This window comes from Mytilus californianus, unplaced genomic scaffold (genome assembly GCF_021869535.1).
Source record: "Mytilus californianus isolate M0D057914Y unplaced genomic scaffold, xbMytCali1.0.p SCAF_2, whole genome shotgun sequence".
Classification (NCBI taxonomy): domain Eukaryota; kingdom Metazoa; phylum Mollusca; class Bivalvia; order Mytilida; family Mytilidae; genus Mytilus; species Mytilus californianus.
The window spans coordinates 117,850,881-117,874,533 of record NW_026262668.1 but is presented as its reverse complement, the minus strand read 5'-3'; the positions used below and the strand labels follow the sequence as shown (position 1 = coordinate 117,874,533).

The following is a 23,653-nucleotide window of genomic DNA, read 5'->3' as shown; positions in this document are numbered from 1 at the left end:
AGATTTTTGATTTTGGGCCTGGTTTTCAAATTGGTCCACATTAATGTCCAAAGGGTCCAAAATTAAACTTTGTCAAAAAATTGTTTTAACCAAAATTGAACTTGTGGGGTTCTTTGATATGCTGAATCTAAACATGTATTTAGATTTTTAATTTTGGGCCCAGTTTTCAAGCTGGTCCAAATCGGGGTCCAAATTAAACTTTGAATTATTTGTGGTTCTTTCATATGCCAAATCTAACTGTATTTAGATTTTTATACAACCGCAAAAAAATTTTGTGGTCGTATATTGGTATGACGTTGGCGTCGTCGTCGTCGTCGTCCGGCGTCGTCGTCATCCGAAGACACATTGATTTTCGCACTCTAACTTTAGTTTAAGTGAATGGATCTCTATGAAATTTTACCATAAGGTACCATACCACAAAGGAAAAGGCTGGGATTGAGTTTGGGGGTGATGAATCATAAGGGGGTTCAAAAAATTTGGGGGAGGGATTTTTTTTTTCCTTTTTTCCCCTTTTTTTTTCTTTAAAATTTTCCATTTTAAATTGGTTATTTCTGATTTATATATAAAAGCAAATAATAATGATATGGTTTGAATAGGTAAATTAAACATTTTTAAGTTCTTAGACCACATTCATTCTGTGTCAGAAACCTATGCTGTGTCAAATATTTAATCACAATCCAAATTCAGTGCTGTATCAAGCTTGAATGTTGTGTCCATACTTTCCCCAACTGTTCAGGGTTCGACCTCTGCGGTTGTATCAAGCTGCACCCAGCAGAGCATTTTATTAATTTTGGGCCCTGTTTTCAAATTGGTTTATATTAAGGTGCAAAGGGTCCAAAATTAAACTGTGTTTGATTTTAACAAAAATTGATTTCTTGGGGTTTTTTGATAAGCTGAATCTGTCTGTGTATTTAAATTTTTGATTTTGGGCCTGGATTTCAAATTGGTCCACATAAAGGTAAAAGGAGTCCAAAATTAAAATTAGTTTTATTTTAACCAAAATTGAATTCTAGGGGTTCTTTGATATGCTGAATCTTAACATGTATTTAAATTTTTGATTGTTGGCCCAGTTTCAAGTTGATCCAAATTGGGGTCCACATTCACATTTGTGTCAGAAACCTGTGCTGTGTCAAATATTGAATCACAATCCAAATTCAGAGCTGTATGAAGCTGGAATGTTGTCTCCATACTTGCCCAAAATGTTCATAGTTGGACCTCTGCAGTCTAACAAGCTGTGCCCTGAGAGCCATTTTATTACTATTCATGTGAAAATTTAAATCAATAAATGAGTATAAAATACTAAGTGATACTTGGCGTGTATGAATACTAAAATGACACTGGTGGGGAGAGGTTAGCATATGGGACCCAATTACAAATAATGGACAGAAAATCTTAAAACACTACCTGTTGAATCCCAATATTACAGGAATGCAATGTTAGGTTGAATGAAATTTATTATTAATGTAACACATTGGCATTAGCAATGTAGATGATTTTCAATGAGATCTATGAAAAGCAATTGAAAACAAATATGTTTCACTGATAATAGGGTGTATATGCTTGATAGGAATAGTATACAATTGTCTGACCTCTCATTCATATACCTGTTTCTTTACCATGATTGCAGCAGCTATATCCTGCAATGGTTTCAAATTTGGTTGAAACATGAACATTGAAAAGTGAGCTGTTTTTAAGTTTCAGTCGTTACACGTCATAATCTTTAAAAACATCCTAAATTGATACCTTACTCCTCATTCTCATATACTGTAGCAACATTAGCTATTTCAAGTATTGTGTTGATTTCAAAGGCATGCAGTTTCCAGTGTCAGCAGCATCAACAATTGTTAGAGTTTGTGATAAGGTTAAAAAGGTCAGACATATCTCTGTGTTACCAGTTTAATTTTTTTCCATTTCCATGAAGCAATAGCTTATTTTAATTATTATCAACCTTCAAAAATGTTTTTGACAGGGTATAACTTATCCATGTATTTTCTGTCCATATAACACTTACTGTCACCTAGTTGTTTAGGAGCACATCCAATCTACACTATATTTGGTTCATTGCTTCACTGTGCCATAATATGAATAGTTTTAACAACTAAAAATCAGAAATCAAAGAAATAAAGCTTTTATCAAATACTTGAGGCAAAAATGAGGTCAAGGTCATGTAATCCTTTTCAAATTGGTATGTGTACCTTATAACACTTCACACAATTGACCTTTTACTTGTAGTTTCTTAGAAACTGACCTATTTCAAAACCTTAAGTTGACCAACAAAACCATGAAAATGCCTGTCAACAGAGACATGAACACATTTTGTTAAATTCAAATACCATATCTTCCATTCATTTTTTAAGAGACTACCTCAAACCTGGGAGTGCTGTTTATTATTTTTATGATTTTTGGAGTGGCAGTATTCAACCAATAGTTGTGGCTATCTGCATGGAATAACCAGCATATAATCCAGGCTTTTCAAATTATTTCTTTGTTTGATTAAGATCTATTAAGCAGTCATCCTACTGTTTAGGAATTAGGGGCCACAAACAAGCTTGTTGTTTTATGTCAGGACAATAACTTGTGTATAAGTGTATGGATCTCTATGAAATTGTACCACAAGGTTCCATACCTCAAAAGTCTTGAATTATTGGGTTTCTTTGTTATGCTGAATCTAACGGTTTAATTAGATTTTTGATTTTGGGCCAGTTTTCAAATTTGTCCACATTATGGTCCAAAGGGTCTAAAATAAACAAGTTTTATTTGAACAAAAATTGAATTCTAGGGGGTTCTTTGATATGCTGACTCTTACCATGTATTTACATTTTGGATATTGGACCATAATAGGTAAATGTCTAATTTCAAATTTTTAAGTTCTTAGACCACATTCATTCTGTGTCAGACACCTATGCTGTGTCAAATAAATGATCACAACCCAAATTCAGTGCTGTAACAAGCTTGAATGTTGTGTCTATACTTGCCCCAATTGTTCAGGGTTCGACCTCTGCAGTGGTATCAAGCTGCGCCCTGCAGAGCACTTGATTTATTATGCATTTCAATTTCAATGACACTTTCTGGACAATGTATTGTTTGCTGTTGATTGTCTTTGTTTGTAGGTCTATTTTCTTTAGTCCATTGTTGGAGGTTGGTATCAAAGGCCAATTCCTCTTTGGGGCCTTGGTGGCCTAGGGCATAGTGAGTTTCTCTGATCTTAATTGACTAGGAGTAACAGTTGTCCTGCTAAAGGTTAGAAGTCTCTCTGGATACTCTGGTAGCCGTGATATAGCTTAGTGTGCCGAAAGTGGTGTTAAACATAAGTTACACAAACAATCAATCTATCAAATTCATCTTCATAATTGGATCCTGTCAATAATGCAGAGTCCAATTATTAACATTAAGGAGATTAATATCTCTTTTGCAAGAGAGAAAAGACACAATATATAAAACAATTTTAATAAATAATATAAATAAAACAATCTGTGGAATATAACAGATACTATAATAGCTGTAATACTGGTATATAAAATACAAATGCATACAAAAATTACTTCTAGGAGACTGTATTTCTCATATGGCAACTTTAATAGCCTACGGTAAATTGATATTTTACGTAAATATTATGATATGATGATCTTGGAAACTTACAAAAACAAGTAGAGACCCTACAGAGCCAGTATCATTAATTGACATCCATGCAATATGTTTGGTCAAGATGAGAACCAGTTGTGTAAATCATGCTCTGTAGTGGAGAGCGTCATTACATACAATTCTAAACATGTCATATTCCAAGTAATAAATCTGTGTAAATTAGCCATATTATTTTCTAAGGGCTAATTTGAATGCAATATACCATAAATACAAGTTTGTTCTACTCTAGTAACTATATTTGATGTTTAGTATGATAATCAGCTTTAATATTTAATCACATTGACCATCCCAAAATATTTCCTGCCAAAATTAGTTCAATTGGGTCAAATAAATTATTAAATCAGTGTATGTAATTAATAAAAATATATGTATTGTAATTAAAACAATATTCTTATGAGAACAATAGGCTGTAAAACTATATGAGAAATGATCAAAATTGATGTTTTACACCTATACGCTATTAAAAGTACATTTTGTAATTGTGGACAAGCTGGTTGGGTTGTTTTGTATACATGCATTAAAAAAATATATATGCATGGTCTTATAATGAGCATTTGTTAGTTCTTATCTTTTGTTGCATATAATTCAAAAACTTGAAGCCTTTAGGAGCATTCAGGTTAAGTTTGGTAACATTTGGCCCAACAGTTTTTTCAAAAGAGAATTTTTTTTTTAAATAATGCCTGAATACAACCACACTAATGACAGATGCTGGACACAAAGTGATGACCAAAGCTCACATGGACCTTTTGCTCCAGGTGAGCTAAAATGGGATGTTTTTAAAGAAGTTATTGGAATGTAATGCTTTAATCATTTCCTAATTTGGAACACTGAAATATATATTCTACCTTACATGCTTTCAATTTTTTAACATAGATTTTCATATTCATGTTTAAGAAATGTAGTCATTTAAAGATTGATCTCTTGTATTACAAATTTCTTCTTTCCTAAATAAGACATAAAATGGTCCCTTCAAAGTGTGATATTCTGAAATATGAAAATGAAAGATCAAATTTCTAAAACTTTTGATAATTGCTTACTTTGAAAATGAGCATTTACTAATGATACTACATAATAGAACAGACTAATAATAATAATAATGGACGGACAAAACTCAAGTGGAGACAACCTATTAAACAGCTGTAGAGCATGCTTCAATTGGACGGACAAAACTCAAGTGGAGACAATCTTTTAAACAGCTGTAGAGCATGCTTCAATTGAATGGAAAATATTTTTCCCTGATACAGGAATGATCAAGACAAAATCAAAGTTTACACAGAATTAGTATCACATTCATCATCCAAACTCTGTAGTTGTTCTTCTATCATCTGTTGTCTAATTTCATTGACTCTTAGTCTTTCTTGTAAGTCATGCATGCTGTAAAAACAATCAAAATTTTATACATATTGCAAAATTCACAATTAATCAAAAGGATAAGCCAAATTCTTAAATATCATTGGCTGTGTTGTGTAATCTAAAATAACTCAATTAGGCAATAAGTAATACTTGATGTATTTCTCAGATCCATCTCCTTACAACAAAAGAACTGTAAGTTATATATTTCAAAGTCCTGGCATGTTTATTTTTAAAGACTAAATGTGTTTATGAAACCTCAGAGCTATACATGTTACACAAAGCCGTGAATCTTCCATTTCATCACTGTATTGATGAATATACCGGTACACATTTAATTTTTATACGACCGCAAAAATTAAAAATTTTTTGATCGTATATTGGTATAACGTTGTCGTCGTCGTCCGGCGTCAGCGTCTTCCGGAGACAGATGGTTTCCGGATAATAACTTTAGTATAAGTAAATAGAAATCAATAAAATTTTAACACAAGGTTTATAACCACTAAAGGAAGGTTGGGATTGATTTTGGGGGTTATGGTCCCAACTGTTTAGGAATTAGGGGCCAAAAAAGGGGCCCAAATAAGAATTTTTGTAGTTTCCAGACAATAACTTGTGTTAAAGTGTATGAATCTCTCTGAAATTATACCACAAACTTCCATACAACAAAGGGATGGTTAGGATTGACTTTGGGGGGTTATGGCTCAAACCATTTAGTAATTAGGGGCAAAAAAAGGGGAAAAACAAGGGTTTTTCTGGTTAAAGGACAATTGAGACAATTTAAAAGCAGTGTAAGGGAGGTAATCCAATTCAAATTAAAGAACACTGATTGATTACCTCCCTTACACTGCTTGTAAATTATGTATTAAGAAATGATGATTGTCTTGAGGTGATTAGCTGTCAATTTATTTTTAGCAGTTACTATTAATTAATATTAATTTTAGCCATGACTATGTATGTCATTTTATATTTTAAAACTTTTATGATGTATTTAAATGGGTATTTTTGGTTGCAAACTGCATTAGAAATTTGAATTGAGATACTGACCATATCTTGAGGAAAATAATTTTGTTGGGGAATAAGGGAAAGGGGGGAGGTGAAAAAAATTGGAGGGGGGGGCAATTTTTCTCATTTCAGATTTCAAAAATTAAAAGAAAATTTCTTCAAATATTTTTTTTGGGGGGTTAATATTCAACAGCATAGTGTATTGCACAAAAGCAAAAAACCGGGGTAAAATAATTTTTTTTTTGGTAGGGGGGTCAATTCACAACAGCATAGTGTATTGCACAAAAGCAACAAATTGAATATAAATTCAAATCATATAACCAATTTGAAGTTCTTTGACTACAATTATTCTGTGTCAGAAACCTATTATGTGTCAAAATTTTAATTACAATCCAAATTCAGACCTGTATCAAGCGTGAATATTGTGTCCATTTTGGCCCAACTTTTCAGGGTTGGACATCTGCGGTCGTATCCAGCTGCGCTCAGCGAAGCAATTTATTTTTATAATTGTTTATACATTTTGGGGCCTTTTGTACAGCACTGCCTCTAGGGGTGCTCAAATTGTCAAAAAGAATTTGTTTGTTACATTCTGAGGGCAAGTCTGACTAGTGTTACTACTGTAACTGATATCTCTCTAGCTAAGTTTGTCTGCCAAAAAAAGGGGCCTTAAATGATATGTTAACATTCTATGGCTCTGACTGTGTAAATAGGAATATGAAAAATGTTTCTCATGTCCAGCCTGCTGCCCCCATAATTACAAAAACACAGCCATTTACTTTTAAGTGTCACCTTCAACTTTTTATTTTGTACCTTCATTTTTTGGACACACTAACAAAGTTTTACAACACAAAGCTGTGAAATAACTAACCCTTTTTCTGGTGATTCTTGGTCACTGTAAACAATAGGATCTGTTTGGTACTTCCCTACTGCTGTTTCTGGATCTGTTCAATAAATATAAAATCATACTACTGTTAAATATTTATCTATACACATTTTATAGTATATGCAAGCTATGAGCATAGTTAATATTTATCAATGTCTAGTTTATATGTAATATAAGCTATGAGCATAGTTAATATTTATCAATGTCTTGTTTATATGTAATATAAGCTATGAGCATAGTTAATATTTATCAATGTCTTGTTTATATGTAATATAAGCTATATATATATGAGCATAGTTAATATTTATCAATGTCTTGTTTATATGTAATATAAGCTATGAGCATAGTTAATATTTATCAATGTCTAGTTTATATGTAATATAAGCTATGAGCATAGTTAATATTTATCAATGTCTTGTTTATATGTAATATAAGTTAAACGAACAACGAGTAAACCAATATATAAAGATACATATAATGTTTTAATGTTTTTTGCAAATTTTCTGTTTGCCTGATCCTTGAAAACAGTAAAGAAGAGTAGAAGTGCAGCAATTTATGACACAAAATTCCTAGGAAAAGTGCACTCTTTAAGTTTAATCTAATTTAATGAATGAAGACCTTAAGATTTGTTAGTATCATTACTTAATAATTGATGCTATTTGTTATATAAAGTTAGTGCTTACTGTAAAATATTTATTTTCATTTCCACAATAATACTGATTATTGTATGGCAAAAAATATGTTTAAACAGTATTTCAAGCTATGCTATACAATAAAAAGGTTACTGCATGAATAGTGGTGAATATTATTCCATAGAATATATATTAAACGTGCTAGCTTCTGCAGTGTGGAATCTACTCGGAACTATTCACCAATGTTCATACTATAACCCTATATTATTACTGCAACACATCACTACAATTTCAGCAATAACAAAAATTAAAATTTAGCAGGGAAGCGTTTCAACTGAAAAAAATCACTTCCTTTTATATTCAAAATTTTCCAGCTCTATAATTTCATCTTTTTTTCAAAACCTTTAGTGTAAAAATTATGAAATAGATGCAAGGTAAAACTGTAACAACTTGAAATGATTACTCCTTTCTTCCTCCATTATAACTGTTATTAAATTGTAACTGTCTATAACACCAACCTATAATATGTTCCCCAGGTAAATGATCTGATGATCTTCCAGTTTTCTGAACTTTCCCTTTCTTCATGACATGTTTGGATGTAGTCTTTTGGTTCTGATGAGAGATTAAAGCACTATGCTGAAGACCTTGATGAGCACTAAATAATTCAACATCAGAGAGGTTCCCTAAGTGTCCACCACTTTTACCACTCTGGTGAAAGTTTTCATCACTACTATCAGGCAAAATCATGTGAGGAATATTGTCAACACTTTTATCATCTCTTTGAAAATGTCCATTTTCTATTAGACGATTATTAAATGAATGAAGTGATGAGGGGCCATCTTTTGACGGAATGAAGTCAGAATAAGTCCGTAAAAATTCTGCACTGTTCTGTGTATTGTCACCTTGAACTAGGCCATTTTCTCCAGATAGTGGCCGATTAACAATATCTACTCCAGAACTCTGATACATTGACTCGTTTCCAACACAGGTTTGATTAAAACATTCTATGGCTCTAAATGAAGTCATGGATCTCTCAAAACCAGAGATACGAGCATGAAGTCTTGCTATTTCAGAATCCTGCAGTGAATTAAACATTTCTTTTTCATAAACTAATATTAAAGTACATGTTATTTACAATAATGAAACTATAGAGGTATGTGTCTTAAATAAATTCTGATGGAAATTGCAATGGGTATTGTATTATTGAATGTATGTATGCTAAATATGATAAATAATAAAACAGATAAAAAAAATGGCATATAAATGATTATAATAAAAGATTTGATATGATTGCCAATGAGACAACTATTCAACAGTCACAATTAAGCATTTTTAAGAAATTATAGGTCACTGTACGGCCTTCAACAATGAGCAAAACCCATACCATATAGTCTGCTATAAAATGTTTACTTAAATCATGGTGTTACCTTTGTACCAAAACAATTTTTAATATTTGATAAGCACAATATCAGTATGGTACATCTAACTAATGAGCTAGCACATTTAATATCTCATTGCACTGCAAAGCAGGATTCACATCTATATCACTTCAATCTTATTGTTCTCAACAAGATATTGATTAATCATCTGAATTTCAGTGGACAAACATTAATGCATTCAAAATTCAATTGAAAAGCTTCATGTAAATTGAAGTAGGTAAACTGACATCTTTTTTTTCACTTTAAATATTAACTAAAAACAATCATTTGAATTTCACTAAAATTATACTATTTGAATTTCACTTGAATTACACTATTTGGATTTCAATAGAATTACACTATTTGAATTTCATTATACAAGCCTTTATTTCATTGGATAGGCTAACGCTTCAATAGATAAGCTTATGTTTACTTGAGTTTTACCTTCAGCATCAGTGGATAAGCTTACATTTCAACAGATAAGCTTACGTTTACTTGAGTTTTACCTTCAGTATCAGTGGATAAGCTTACATTTCAACAGATAAGCTTACGTTTACTTGAGTTTTACCTTCAGTATCAGTGGATAAGCTTAATTTACACTATTTGTAAACTTGAGTTTTACCTTCAGTATCAACGATTCATTAGCAGCATTTACTACTTTTTTCTTTGCCTCCATTTCTTTATTTATTTCCTCCAACTGATCTTGAAGTTTTTCAAATTGTTCCTGATAATGAATTTCTAAGTCTTTAATTTGACTCTCCTTTTCCATCAATTCTTTCTTAATTCTTTCCTTATCTTTTTTCAAATCTTTCATTTCATCATGGAGGTTATCAAGCTGTAGTAAACACAAGAAAAAAATCATTATAATACAAACTTTCGTTTGATTGACTGTTAAACACTTTGAAACAGCCCTCCTTTAATTCCCCAACACAATATTAAACAAGTCTAGCTAACTTTTAATATTATGCATGACTATTGATCACTATTATGTAATGACACCATAGAACAGGTCATATTTGTCTGACAAGTCCAAAATAAGAGGGGAAAAGACTACTTGAATTGCACATAAAGAATCCTTCGTATTTGGTTAGTTACCATTCCCTAACTCCATTGTTTAAATTAATATACTAGGTATTGAAAGAACATTGATTGACAAACTCATGTATATCACTCTTTATAATCAATGAAAAGTTTGAAATCCCCCTCCAAAAAATAATAAGGATTCAACAATTCATAAAGAATATTCAGAAATTTATGGGATGTTAATAGTCATGTAAAATGTTTTAATACCCCACCATCCATAATTTTTTTTTTGCATTTGATACATAATTGCATTTGCTTCCACCTAATTAGCGCACAGAATAAAATATCAAGCAATGTCAAACCTCACATACATTTTTTCCTGGAATAGCCCTTACACCCTCAGCAACCTATCTTGAAATAATTTATATAAATTCCACCAATCTGGTAATTTCTTTTTTATTTTATTTTGAAGTTACCTCCTCTTGATGTCTTGCTTTAAGTTGATTAATTTCTCCATTCATCTGGTCTACCTCTGAAGAGATTTTGGCTTGACTTTGTTTCTCTCTGGCTCTTGCTGCACCTAGCTCCTCTGCAAGTCTCACAGTATCTGTCTCTCTTGACTATCAATATAAATTTCATCATTAACCTTATATACTATTAGCACCTACCTGAAATTAATTGCATACTTAATCGGAAAAGAAGTAAAAATAAAAGGATAATATTTTGGTATTCTATGAGAAATCTTTAAAATCAAGGTCAAGTTGTATAAGGAGGCATTGCACACATATATGACTATAATAATGTTAATAGGTTCCCTAAACAAGGAAATGACGTCAAGCTACTGTTATCCCACTGTCAAGCATACACATATTACTAAGATTATATGGATCAAATATAGTTGATCTATTACTTATAGAAACTGAAAAACTGACCTACTTAATAATTTTAATGCTGTTCAATGAACCATGAAATGAGGACATTTATACCTCCTAGTGAGTTCAGACAACCAATAGCTAACATACTACTAATAGGTACTGAGAAACAGACCTATAATTATGAAAACTTAACATGGTTCAAGTAACCTTGAAAATGAGGTCTAGCTTCAGTGAGTCAGACAGGCATATATGCATATAATATAACCTGAAACATATACTAATAATACCTAAAGCTTACCTCATTACAATAAATAAATGTTGACCAGTAACATGTAGAAGTCACATGAAACTTGTAAAACAGATATGTGCACCTTGAAATAAATCAAACAACTAAATATAGTTGACAGTTACATTACCTGTTGCTTGTTTACTAGTTCCTCATACTCTCTTGTAATTTTCTCATTCTCTCTGTTTGTCTGTGATAGCATACGTCTAGTAGCCATAAACTCTCCATGTTGTTGCTGTAACTGCTCTCTGTATAAAGATAATATTGATAACAGACACCTAGAAACAGGGTAGATAAATGATGTATACATAGATGATATAATCAGTATGGTTTGTCTCCGTATAAAGATAACAAGAGTGCACACGCTGAAATGTCTCGCCTACTATACTGACCATTGATTTAATGTTGATAGTCCTACATATAAAGTTTTACTACAAGTATCACATTAACATTTATGATCCAAGAAAATGAGGTCAAGGTCAGATAAACCAAGCCGGAAATACATGTACACCTTTAATACAATCCCTCCATACACAGAATATAGATGACCTATTGCTTATAGTATAAAAGAAACAGACTTAACCATGGAAATTCTATATTGACCAATAAACCATGAAAATGAAGTCAAGGTCATTTGAACCCTGCCAGACAGACATGTACACATTAAAATCATTCCAAATATAGTTGACCTATTGCTTAAGGTATCTAAGAAAAAAAGTTAACCAGGAAAACTGAACATTGACCATTGAACCATGAAAATGAGGTGAAGGTCAGATGATACCTGCCAGACAGACATCTCCACCTTACAATCATTCCATACACCAAATATAGTTGACCTATTGCTTAAAGTGTAATAAAAACAGACCAAAACACAAAAACTTAACATAAGCAATGAACCATGAAAATGAGGTCAAGGTCAAATAAAACCTGCCAGACTGACATGTATATCATTAAATATTTCCATACACCAAATATAGTTGCCCTACTGCATACAGTATTAGGAAAACAGACCAAAATACAAAAGCTTAACATTTAGCAATGAACCTTGAAAATGAGGTCAAGGTCAAATAAAACATGCCAGACTGACATGTCCATCGTAAAATATTTCCATACACCAAATATAGTTGACCTACTGCATACAGTATTAGAAAAACAGACCAAAACACAAAAACTTAACATTGAGCAATGAACCGTGAAAATGAGGTCAAGGTCAAATAAAACTTGCCAGACTGACATGAACATTGTAAAATATTTCCATACACCAAATACAGTTGACCTATTGCATACAGTATAAGAAAAACAGACCAAAACACAAAAACTAAACTATGACCACTGAACCATGAAAATGAGGTCAAGGTCAGATGACACCTGCCAGTTGGACATGTACACCTTACTATCATTACATACACCAAATATAGTAGACCTATTGCTTATAGTATCTCAGATATGGACTTGACCACGAAAACTTAACCTTGTTCACTGATCCATGAAATGAGGTCGAGGTCAAGTGAAAACTGTCTGACAGGCATGAGGACCTTGCAAGGTACGCACATACCAAATATAGTTATCCTATTACTTATAATAAGAGAGAATTTAACATTCCAAAAAATCTGAACTTTTTTTTCAAGTTGTCACTGAACCATTAAAATGAGGTCAAGGACATTGGACATGTGACTGACGGAAACTTCGTAACATGAGGCATCTATATACAAAGTATGAAGCATCCAGGTCTGCCACCTTCTAAAATATAAAGCTTTTAAGAAGTTAGCTTATGCCGCCGCCGCTGGATCACTATCCCTATGTCGAGCTTTCTGCGACAAAAGTCGCAGGCTCGACAATAATGAGCACTTTTACCCCTGTCAGATTTGTTCTAACTCCTTTGGTTTTTTTAGATATAAGCCAAAAACTGCATTTTACCCCTATATTCTATTTTTAGCCATGGTGGCCATGTTTTTTGACTAAACAGAAAATAAAACAAAAACTTTATTCTAGATACCCTAAGGATCATTCAGCTTAAGTTTGGTTGGAATTGGTTCAGTGGTTTCAGAGGAAAAGATTTTTTAAAGTTAGAAAACATGATAAACAAATTGTGTAAAATTGTCCTTAAAGGGCAATAACTCTTAAAGGGGTCAATTGACAACTTTGGTCATATAAAACTTATTTGTAGATCTTACTTTGCTGAACATATTTGCTGTTTACAGTTTATCTTTATCATTAATACTATTCAAGATAATAACCAATAAAATGCTTCGCTGGGGCGCAGCTTGATACGACCGCAGAGGTCGAACCCTGAACAGTTGGGGCAAGTATGGACACAACATTCAAGCTTGATACAGCTCAGAATTTGGATTGTTATTAAATATTTGACACAGCATAGGTTTCTGACACAGAAAGAATGTGGTCTAAGAACTTGAATTTTTTTAATTTACCTATTATGGTCCAATGTCCAAAATCAAAATACATGGTTAGATTCAGCATATCAAAGAACCCCATATATTCAATTTTTGTTGAAATCAAACAAAGTTTAATTTTGGACCCCAACTTGGACAAACTTGAAAACTGGGCCCATAATCAAAAATCTAAACACATGTTTAGATTCAGCATATCAAAGAACCCCAATAATTCAATTTTTGCTAAAATCAAACTAAGTTTAATTTTGGACCCTTTGGACCTTAATGTAGACCAATTTAAAAAACGGGACTTAAAATTAAAAATCTAAATATACGGTTAGATTTGGAATATCAAAGAACCCCAATAATTCAATTTTTGATGAAATCAAACAAAGTTTAATTTTGGACCCTTTTGACCTCAATATGAACCAATTTGATAGCGGGGCCCACAAATAAAAAATCTAAATTCATGGTTAGATTCAGCATAACAAAGAACCCCATATATTCAATTTTTGTTGAAATCAAAAAAAGTATAATTTTGGACCCCAACTTGGACCAACTTGAAAACTGGGCCCATAATCAAAAATCTAAACACATGTTTAGATTCAGCATATCAAAGAACCCCAAGAATTCAATTTTTGTTAAAATCAAACTAAGTTTAATTTTGGACCCTTTGGACCTCAATGAAGACCAATTTAAAAAACGGGACCCAAATTAAAAATCTAAAAACACGGTTAGATTTGGCATATCAAAGAACCCCAATAATTCAATTTTCGATGAAATCAAACAAAGTTTAATTTTGGACCCTTTTGACCTCAATATGAACCAATTTGATAGCGGGGCCTACAAATAAAAAAATCTAAATACATGGTTAGATTCAGCATATCAAAGAACCTCATATATTCAATTTTTGTTGAAATCAAACAAAGTTTAATTTTGGACCCCAATTTGGACCAACTTGAAAACTGAGCCCATAATCAAAAATCTAAATACATGTTTAGATTCAGCATATCAAAGAACCCTATATATTCAATTTTTGTTGAAATCAAACAAAGTTTAAATACTGGACCCTATCTTGGACCAACTTGAAAACTGGGCCCATAATCAAAAATCTAAACACATGTTTAGATTCAGCAAATCAAAGAACCCCAAGAATTCAATTTTTGTTAAAATCAAACTAAGTTTAATTTGGACCCTTTGGACCTCAATGTAGACCAATCTAAAAAACAGGACCCAAAATTAAAAACCTAAATACACGGTTAGATTTGGAATATCAAAGAACCCCAATAATTCAATTTTAGATGAAATCAAACAAAGTTTAATTTTGGACCCTTTTGACCTCAATATGAACCAATTAGATAACGGGGTCCACAAATAAAAAATCTAAATACATGGTTAGATTCAGCATATCAAAGAACCCCATATATTCAATTTTTGTTGAAATCAAACAAAGTTTAATTTTGGACCCCAATTTGGACCAACTTGAAAACTGGGCCAAAAATCAAAAATCTAAATACATGTTTAGATTCAGCATATCAAAGAACCTCATATATTCAATTTTTGCTAAAATCAAACAAAGTTTAATTTTGGACCTTTGGACATTAATGTAGACCAATTTGAAAACTGGACCCAAAATTAAAAATCTAAATACACTGTTAGATTCGGCATAACAAATAAATAAATGTGATCAAAGATTTTACAAATCTAATGCGCCATACTGTGCAATTAAAGATTACTTCTTGAAATTTTTCAATATTTGAAATTTGAAAAAAAAATAATATTTGAAGAATAATTCTTTTTAATTTCTGAAATCTGAAATGAGAAAAAATTGGCCCCCCACAATTTCTTTTTATCCCCCCCCCCTTTTTCCCCCCAAAAAATTCTTTCCCTCAAGATATGGTCATAATCTCAATTCAAATTTCCAATGGAGTTGGCAACCATAATTACCCATTTAAATTTACCATAGTGCTAACTTAATCTATTTTATAATAGAATTAATAAAAATATAGTGTCAAATCTTTCATATGGATTTTTTTGTAAAAAAAAAAGATGAAAACATTTGCAGATATTTTTACTGGTCTTCCTTTATAAATATGCATTTCTTTAAACATAATTTAAAAGCAGTGTAAGGGAAGTAACCAAAACGTATTTGGATTACCTCCCTTACACTGTTTTAGATTATCTTTATTGTTCATTAACCATTACTTTATACATAATTTAAAAGCAGTGTAAGGGAGATAATTTCAATGATGTATTTGATTTATCTCCCTTACACTGCTTTAAATTATGTTTTGTACTAAAGTATTTGTCCATTAACCAGGACAACCTTGTTTTTCCCCCTTTTTTGCCCCTAATTCCTAAACGGTTTGAGCCATAACCCCCCAAAGCAAATCCTAACCATCCCTTTGTGGTATGGAAACTTGTAGTATAATTTCAGAGAGATCCATACACCGTTCCACAGTTATTGTCTGGAAACTAGAAAATGCTCATTTTTGGCCCCTTTTTGGCCCCTAATTCCTTAACTGTTGGTACCATAACCCCCAAAATCAATCCCAAACTTCCTTTTGTGGTATTTAACCTTATGGTCAAATTTCAAAAAGATCCATTCACTTAAACTAAAGTTAGAGTGCGAAAACCAATATGTATTCGGACGACGATGCCGGACGACGACGACGACGCCAACGTCATACCAATATACGACCACAAAATTTTTTTGCGGTCATATAAAAACTGCAAAATGTCCTTAAAATTACCAATATTTAGTGGCAGCAACCCAACAATAGGTTATTAGATTCATCTGAAAATTTCAGGGCTGAGAGAACTTTACCTAATGAACACTTTTACCAAATGTCAGATTTGCTCTAACTGCTTTGGTTTTTTAAGTTATAAGCCAAAAACTGCATTTTACCCCTATGTTCTAGTTTTAGCCATAGCGGCCATGTTTTTTGACGAAACAGAAAATAAAACACAAACTTTATTCTGGATACCAGGGCTTCCAAAAAATATTTGAGCCAGCCGGACATTTTATATCTCATCCCGATTTTAATCCCTTAAGACTAAGTCACAAAAGGCAATTAGGGTAATCAGATAGCCATCCCAATGATTGGCATTAGATTAAAAAAAAAACGATATTAAACTTTACTTTGATGTGAATTTGATGTTCGGGCGTAAACTGTTAAATTGGCAGTGCATAATTCGAAGTGTGCACATCAGCGTGCTCATAACTGCCATAGACTCTTTATTTGTGCAAAATTACGTTGTCAAAAACTTTACTTTCGTTTTTAAAATCACATTTTCCTGATACCGGATGTTGACCTGACAATGGTAAAACATGGACCAGAAACGGATACGTAAAATCCGTGTACGTTTACAAAGCACGACTGAGTGAAGAAGCTCTTTCCACTTTATTTCTTCAACAAAATACTTGAAATGAACGTTAGATACAGGTATCAACGATAATTTTTATCATTTTTTATGAAATGTAGGATGCATAATTAAATTTCCCTACTGCGCACATGCGCACACATGTTCTAGTTCATACAACGTAGTTCTTACGATTTTTCATTTAAAACCTTTTTAAATTTTTCATCAAATCATGTTTATAAACGTATTTCTTATAATTTCATCCTTTTGGACTAAATCAATTAGATAGAAACCGCTGAAATGTTAGAAATTAACTTGGAATAGACCGATCAATTTATACGATGTCCAGTACTGGAAATAGTTTACCTGTCACCTGAACAAGTAGATTTCAGCTGTCCAACAACTAATTAGCCTTGATTAAAATCAGAAAGTATTGAAGTAGGGGTTGTTTTGATAGTAATTAATCATCATGTCACTTTTATGACCGGAAATGTGTGGCTGTTAAAGGCAAAAGGTTGGGTCAAAAAGATCGCGAATTATGTTAAAAAAGGTTGTCTCTTAAGAAAGCCTTGAAAACTAAAAAGTAGATGACCGTTTCATGCTTTGCCCAGCCGGACTTTTACCGGACATTATACAAATGTCCGGAATATATGACCGTTTTGGAAGCCTTGCTGGATACCCTAAGGATCATTCAGCTTAAGTTTGGTTGGAATTGTTTCAGTAGTTTCTGAGAAGAAGATGTTTGAAATAGTTAACACCAGACGGACGACGACGGACGCCAAGTGATGGCTAAAGCTCACAGTTCCTTCGGAACGGTGAGCTAAAAAAGCATGATAAAATCTACATTTTGGCAAAAAATAAGAAAATTCTATCTGATGAAAAATATACTGATGATCCACCGTAACTACCAGGATCACAACAATTTGTTTTATATTGCACTTTACTAGTTATTCTCTTATTTTTTATTTTTTGCATTTTATAAAAACAGGTGGATCTGTATAAAACCAAGGACAGGATTATTTCTGACTCTGAGTCTCAGTCTGCTATGATCAAGAAAAAACTTCATATCCTCAAAACCAACATAGTAGGAATGTTGTTTTCTTAATATTGACATATTCTTTGCTAAAACCAATAACAAATATTCCTAATGCTAAACAAGTTGTCTATTCCTTCTGATGCTATTATTATTAATTTTTAGGAAGATGACATAATTTTTCCATTAATGTACAGATAAATACCCTTTCTACCTTATCATCCAAATAATAATGCTACCTTGTTAATCTCAACTCCTGTGTAATTTCTACATTTTCATCTTTCAATTCATCAATCTGTAATCTTTGTCTATCTGTCAGCTGGGGAGTAAATAATTGTAAATCACCTTCTGAATGTAAGTACGTCAATAAATAGAAAGAAAATATACAGTTTTTTGAGTGTGTTCAAGTGAAACCAAGGGCAATAAATCCTTTTGTTTCATCAATGCCATGTTCACTTATTTATTTAAGTAAAAAGGGATACAAAAATTTTCATTTAGAAACCTTACTTCCAACTTCCCCAACAAATCCCATATAAAATCCCTTACCCTAAGCAGTCATAACAATATTAATGACCTCTGAAATGACTTTGGAGACATTATATTCAATTTTCCTGTTTAAAGTTTCTCTCTATCTCTATATTTTTCAAAATAATATCCCAAATTATCAAAAGATCATCAAAACCATCAACAGGCAACAAATCCAATAAGGAATTGTCTGACATTTTTGATGAATATCAGCTGTTGGTAGAGCTTGATGTTCTACACTAAATTTGACACTGTACCCAGTTTTACTTGATATTGGACAATCATTTAGTTTTTATACTGACCTTCTCAAGTTCATCTAGCTTTGCAGTTTTAGACTGTAACTCTATCTGCTGTTTCTGAGCCAATGTGTCAGTCTGATGATATAACATCTTGGTTTCTTTCAGTTGTAACTGTGTTTCTTGTAATCTGTCATCCAGGTCTGAAATCTAAATCCAGATGGCATGAAGAAATGTTGTAAATGACATTGGAGTTGAAAGTTCAGAGCAACGTTACATACTTATTATTTGCATGTTGTTTCATGATGGCCCTGGTATAGATTCTCAATCAGCTATATTGACCCATGACTCACAGGGGATACTACAGCACACTAACATCAAATATATACCATGGGCAATACAGAAGCAACCAGTTAATAACACAATCATACAGGAGACTTTTTTTATTCTACATTGGCTAGAGGTATAGGGGGAGGGTTGAGATCTCACAAAACATGTTTAACCTTGCCACATTTTTGTGCCTGTCCCAAGTCAGGAGCCTCTGGCCTTTGTTAGTCTTGTATGTTTTTTAATTTTAGTTTATTTATATATTTTGGAGTTTAGTGTGACGTCCATTTTTATTGAACTAGTACACATTTTTGTTTAGGGGCCCGCTGAAACCTGCCTTGGGGTGTGGGATTTTCTCACTGTATTGAAGACCCATTGGTTGCCTTCGGCTGTTTTCTGCTCTTTGGTCGGGTTGTTGTCTCTTTGACACATTCCCAATTTCCATTCTCAATTTTATTTGATTCTAATTCAAACTAATTCATTATTGTGTTCCTTGCATTGGTTACCAACCTGTACAGTTCTTTCTTGAATTTCAGCTTCATACTTGCGTAAAGTAGAATCTAATTTTTGAATCCTTTGTTCCATTTCATTATGGTGTTCTTTGATTGTTTGATCAAGTCTCGCCACCTGTAAGCAATAAAAATATGGCTTATTCTTTATTATATGAAAAATACAAAAAAAGATAATATTGAAATATCTTTAGTTTACCATCATTTTTCCTGAAACATGAAGCAAATCATGAAATATTATTGAAGATGTAGGTCAAGGTGACCCAATTGTCATTTATCTGTCATTAAGTGTTCTCTTGCCTCCTGCACTATGTGAATTATTATAAAGAGAAATGAACTCAGAAACTTACTGCCATATCAAATGAAGCTTGTCAAATACACCAGTTCATTGCAACTTCATTCACATACAAGGTACTTCATACAAAATATTTCAATCAATATATTATGTATGTTTTCTGAGAAACAGACCTAAACAAAAATTTAATACTTGACCACTGGAGCATTAAATGAAGTTAAGGTCATGCATCATGGGTCAAACAGATGAATATCCCTTCAAAACAAAACAACAATCTAAATATTGTGAAAAAGTTATGTATATATAGTCTTTGAGGAACTCACCTCATCCTTAAATTTTAACCTATGATATAGGTCAGCCAGACATATAGTCCTGTCATCCAATCCACATACCAAAATTTTTGTTTACCTAATCATGAATAGTTTCTAGGGATCAGACATTATCCTTAAATCAGCATAGACATGAGGTCACGGTCATATGATATATGTCAGATAGACATATACTCGATGCTAACAATCCATATATGAATAATGTAGACCTGACCAGTCATGACCAGTTAATGACCTGCAAAATGGTGCATGGATATGAAGTTTAGGCCTTAAGATATATGTCAGCCAGACATGAAATCCTTCCAACCAATCCAAAAATATTTATATGAGGCTAGAATACCACAGTAAAACGTAATGAAAGTATAAGATTATAAAATTTTGAAAAGTGGACTAAAAATTTTAATTTTCATAATATGCAGCTAGGTACCTATTTAGAGACAAACAAAGGTAAATTCACATGTTCACATCACATTAATGATGATGCATATATAAGGGAAAAATTACTTTTTCCAAATTATTTTTGAAAATTCAATTCTTAATAATTCAGAACTTTTAAAAATTATTAGAAATTTTAATGTGATATAAACCCCCTTATTATAAATCACAGCAGCTGGCTCTATATCAAGACCTTGGAAAGGTGTATAATGATTTCTGGCACTAAACAAAATCACGCATGGACTACTTTTTCTACAAATCAGTTATGTCTCTTCCTACAATTATGCAACTGATCGATACAATTGTTGACATCAACTATTTACATACTGGATATTGCTTATACTGACAAATTATTGTATAAAAAACAAGAATATGTTTCTATGGGAAAACCATCCCCACTTGCACTATTACATTTCCATGTTCAAAGACCTAGAAAATATGAACAAAAATCATTACGTGGCATAAATTCTTAAAAGTTCACATCAAAATGAACATATGTACCTAGTTTCAAGTTGGGGTGACCAAAACTTTAATCTGATATGGGACTAATATATAGACGGACACATAGACCAGACAGGGAATAAAAATTGAAATATTAGTTAATATTGCAATAACATGATTTTTTGTTGTTGAATATTTTAAACTTTAGCAGTATCATAAAAGACCTTTTTATGTCATATATCAGTGAACAATTTATTTACAGGGTGAAAATGACAATGCTCAACACTACAACTAATAATAAGGATTCCCAATCACTGAAAAAACACAGGTACTAGCAACTAGTTACACAACAATATACAACATTACCGTTTCATCATACTGTAAGTTACAAAACAGGTTACAGGCAACAAGGAATAACAAAAAAATCATAAAACTACATTAAATGTGTGAGTTCCTTCATGAAATTTAATTACATTATGATAGCTTTTAATGTATCTTATAACTCCTCAAGTTCCTGTTAGCATGCAAAATTTCAAACCTTTCTAAATTTCATTCAAAACTAAGTACAAGTTTCAATTATGATATTAAAGCTGATATGTGTGTGTAGAGTATATTTTCCAATTTGTTTTTGTCATATATACCTTTGTTGCAGTTATGCTGATATGTGTTTGTAGAGTATATTTTCCCATTTGTTTTTGTTGTATATACCTTTGTTGCAGTTATGCTGATATGTTTCTGTAGAGTATATTTTTTCCATTTGTTTTGGTTGTATAAACCTTTGTTGCAGTTATGCTGATATGTTTCTGTAGAGTATATTTTTTCCATTTGTTTTGGTTGTATAAACCTTTGTTGCAGTTATGCTGATATGTTTCTGTAGAGTATATTTTCCCATTTGTTTTTGTTGTATAAACCTTTGTTGCAGTTATGCTGATATGTTTCTGTAGAGTATATTTTCCCATTTGTTTTGGTTGTATAAACCTTTGTTGCAGTTATGCTGATATGTTTCTGTAGAGTATATTTTCCCATTTGTTTTTGTCATATATACCTTTGTTGCAGTTATGCTGATATGTTTCTGTAGAGTATATTTCCCATTTGTTTTTGTTATATATACCTTTGTTGCAGTTATGCTGATATGTGTGTGTAGAGTATATTTTCCCATTTGTTTTTGTTGTATATACCTTTGTTGCAGTTATGCTGATATGTGTGTGTAGAGTATATTTTCCCATTTGTTTTTGTTGTATATACCTTTGTTGCAGTTATGCTGATATGTGTTTGTAGAGTATATTTTCCCATTTGTTTTTGTTGTATAAACCTTTGTTGCAGTTATGCTGATATGTTTCTGTAGAGTATATTTTCCCATTTGTTTTGGTTGTATAAACCTTTGTTACAGTTATGCTGATATGTTTCTGTAGAGTATATTTTCCCATTTGTTTTGGTTGTATATAACTTTGTTGCAGTTATGCTGATATGTTTCTGTAGAGTATATTTTCCCATTTGTTTTGGTTGTATATAACTTTGTTGCAGTTATGCTGATATGTTTCTGTAGAGTATATTTTCCCATTTGTTTTGGTTGTATATACCTTTGTTGCAGTTATGCTGATATGTTTCTGTAGAGTATATTTTCCCATTTGTTTTTGTTGTATAAACCTTTGTTGCAGTTATGCTGATATGTTTCTGTAGAGTATATTTTCCCATTTGTTTTTGTTGTATATACCTTTGTTGCAGTTATGCTGATATGTGTTTGTAGAGTATATTTTCCCATTTGTTTTTGTTGTATATACCTTTGTTGCAGTTATGCTGATATGTTTCTGTAGAGTATATTTTCCCATTTGTTTTTGTTATATATACCTTTGTTGCAGTTATGCTGATATGTTTCTGTAGAGTATATTTTCCCATTTGTTTTGGTTGTATATACCTTTGTTACAGTTATGCTGATATGTGTTTGTAGAGTATATTTTCCCATTTGTTTTTGTTGTATATACCTTTGTTGCAGTTATGCTGATATGTGTTTGTAGAGTATATTTTTTCCATTTGTTTTGGTTGTATAAACCTTTGTTGCAGTTATGCTGATATGTTTCTGTAGAGTATATTTTTTCCATTTGTTTTTGTTGTATAAACCTTTGTTGCAGTTATGCTGATATGTTTCTGTAGAGTATATTTTTTCCATTTGTTTTGGTTGTATAAACCTTTGTTGCAGTTATGCTGATATGTTTCTGTAGAGTATATTTTTTCCATTTGTTTTTGTTGTATAAATCTTTGTTGCAGTTATGCTGATATGTTTCTGTAGAGTATATTTTTTCCATTTGTTTTTGTTGTATAAACCTTTGTTGCAGTTATGCTGATATGTTTCTGTAGAGTATATTTTCCCATTTGTTTTTGTCATATATACCTTTGTTGCAGTTATGCTGATATGTTTCTGTAGAGTATATTTCCCATTTGTTTTTGTTATATATACCTTTGTTGCAGTTATGCTGATATGTGTGTGTAGAGTATATTTTCCCATTTGTTTTTGTTGTATATACCTTTGTTGCAGTTATGCTGATATGTTTCTGTAGAGTATATTTTTTCCATTTGTTTTTGTTGTATAAACCTTTGTTGCAGTTATGCTGATATGTTTCTGTAGAGTATATTTTCCCATTTGTTTTTGTCATATATACCT

General features: G+C 32.0%; 1 protein-coding gene and 1 long non-coding RNA gene across 2 annotated transcripts in view; one reads left to right on the top strand and one right to left on the bottom strand.

Moving 5' to 3' along the window:
• The first annotated feature begins 249 nt into the window (after window positions 1-249).
• Window positions 250-23,653, top strand: part of LOC127728673 (uncharacterized) — a 96,777-nt gene continuing 73,373 nt past the window's right edge. Inside the window, exon 1 of the long non-coding RNA XR_007994306.1 lies at window positions 250-406. This is a non-coding gene — a long non-coding RNA (uncharacterized LOC127728673). The remainder of the gene's footprint in view (window positions 407-23,653) is intronic.
• LOC127728638 (coiled-coil domain-containing protein 18-like) overlaps window positions 3,434-23,653 on the bottom strand; it is a 57,177-nt gene continuing 36,957 nt past the window's right edge. Inside the window, exons 22-30 of the mRNA XM_052236165.1 lie at window positions 19,496-19,612; window positions 18,725-18,868; window positions 18,137-18,216; window positions 11,242-11,359; window positions 10,427-10,570; window positions 9,550-9,762; window positions 8,028-8,586; window positions 6,863-6,935; window positions 3,434-5,016 (exon numbers count right to left, since the gene is read on the bottom strand). Of these exons, the coding sequence (XP_052092125.1) occupies window positions 4,911-5,016; window positions 6,863-6,935; window positions 8,028-8,586; window positions 9,550-9,762; window positions 10,427-10,570; window positions 11,242-11,359; window positions 18,137-18,216; window positions 18,725-18,868; window positions 19,496-19,612 (1,554 nt within the window). The 3' untranslated portion in view covers window positions 3,434-4,910. The remainder of the gene's footprint in view (window positions 5,017-6,862; window positions 6,936-8,027; window positions 8,587-9,549; window positions 9,763-10,426; window positions 10,571-11,241; window positions 11,360-18,136; window positions 18,217-18,724; window positions 18,869-19,495; window positions 19,613-23,653) is intronic.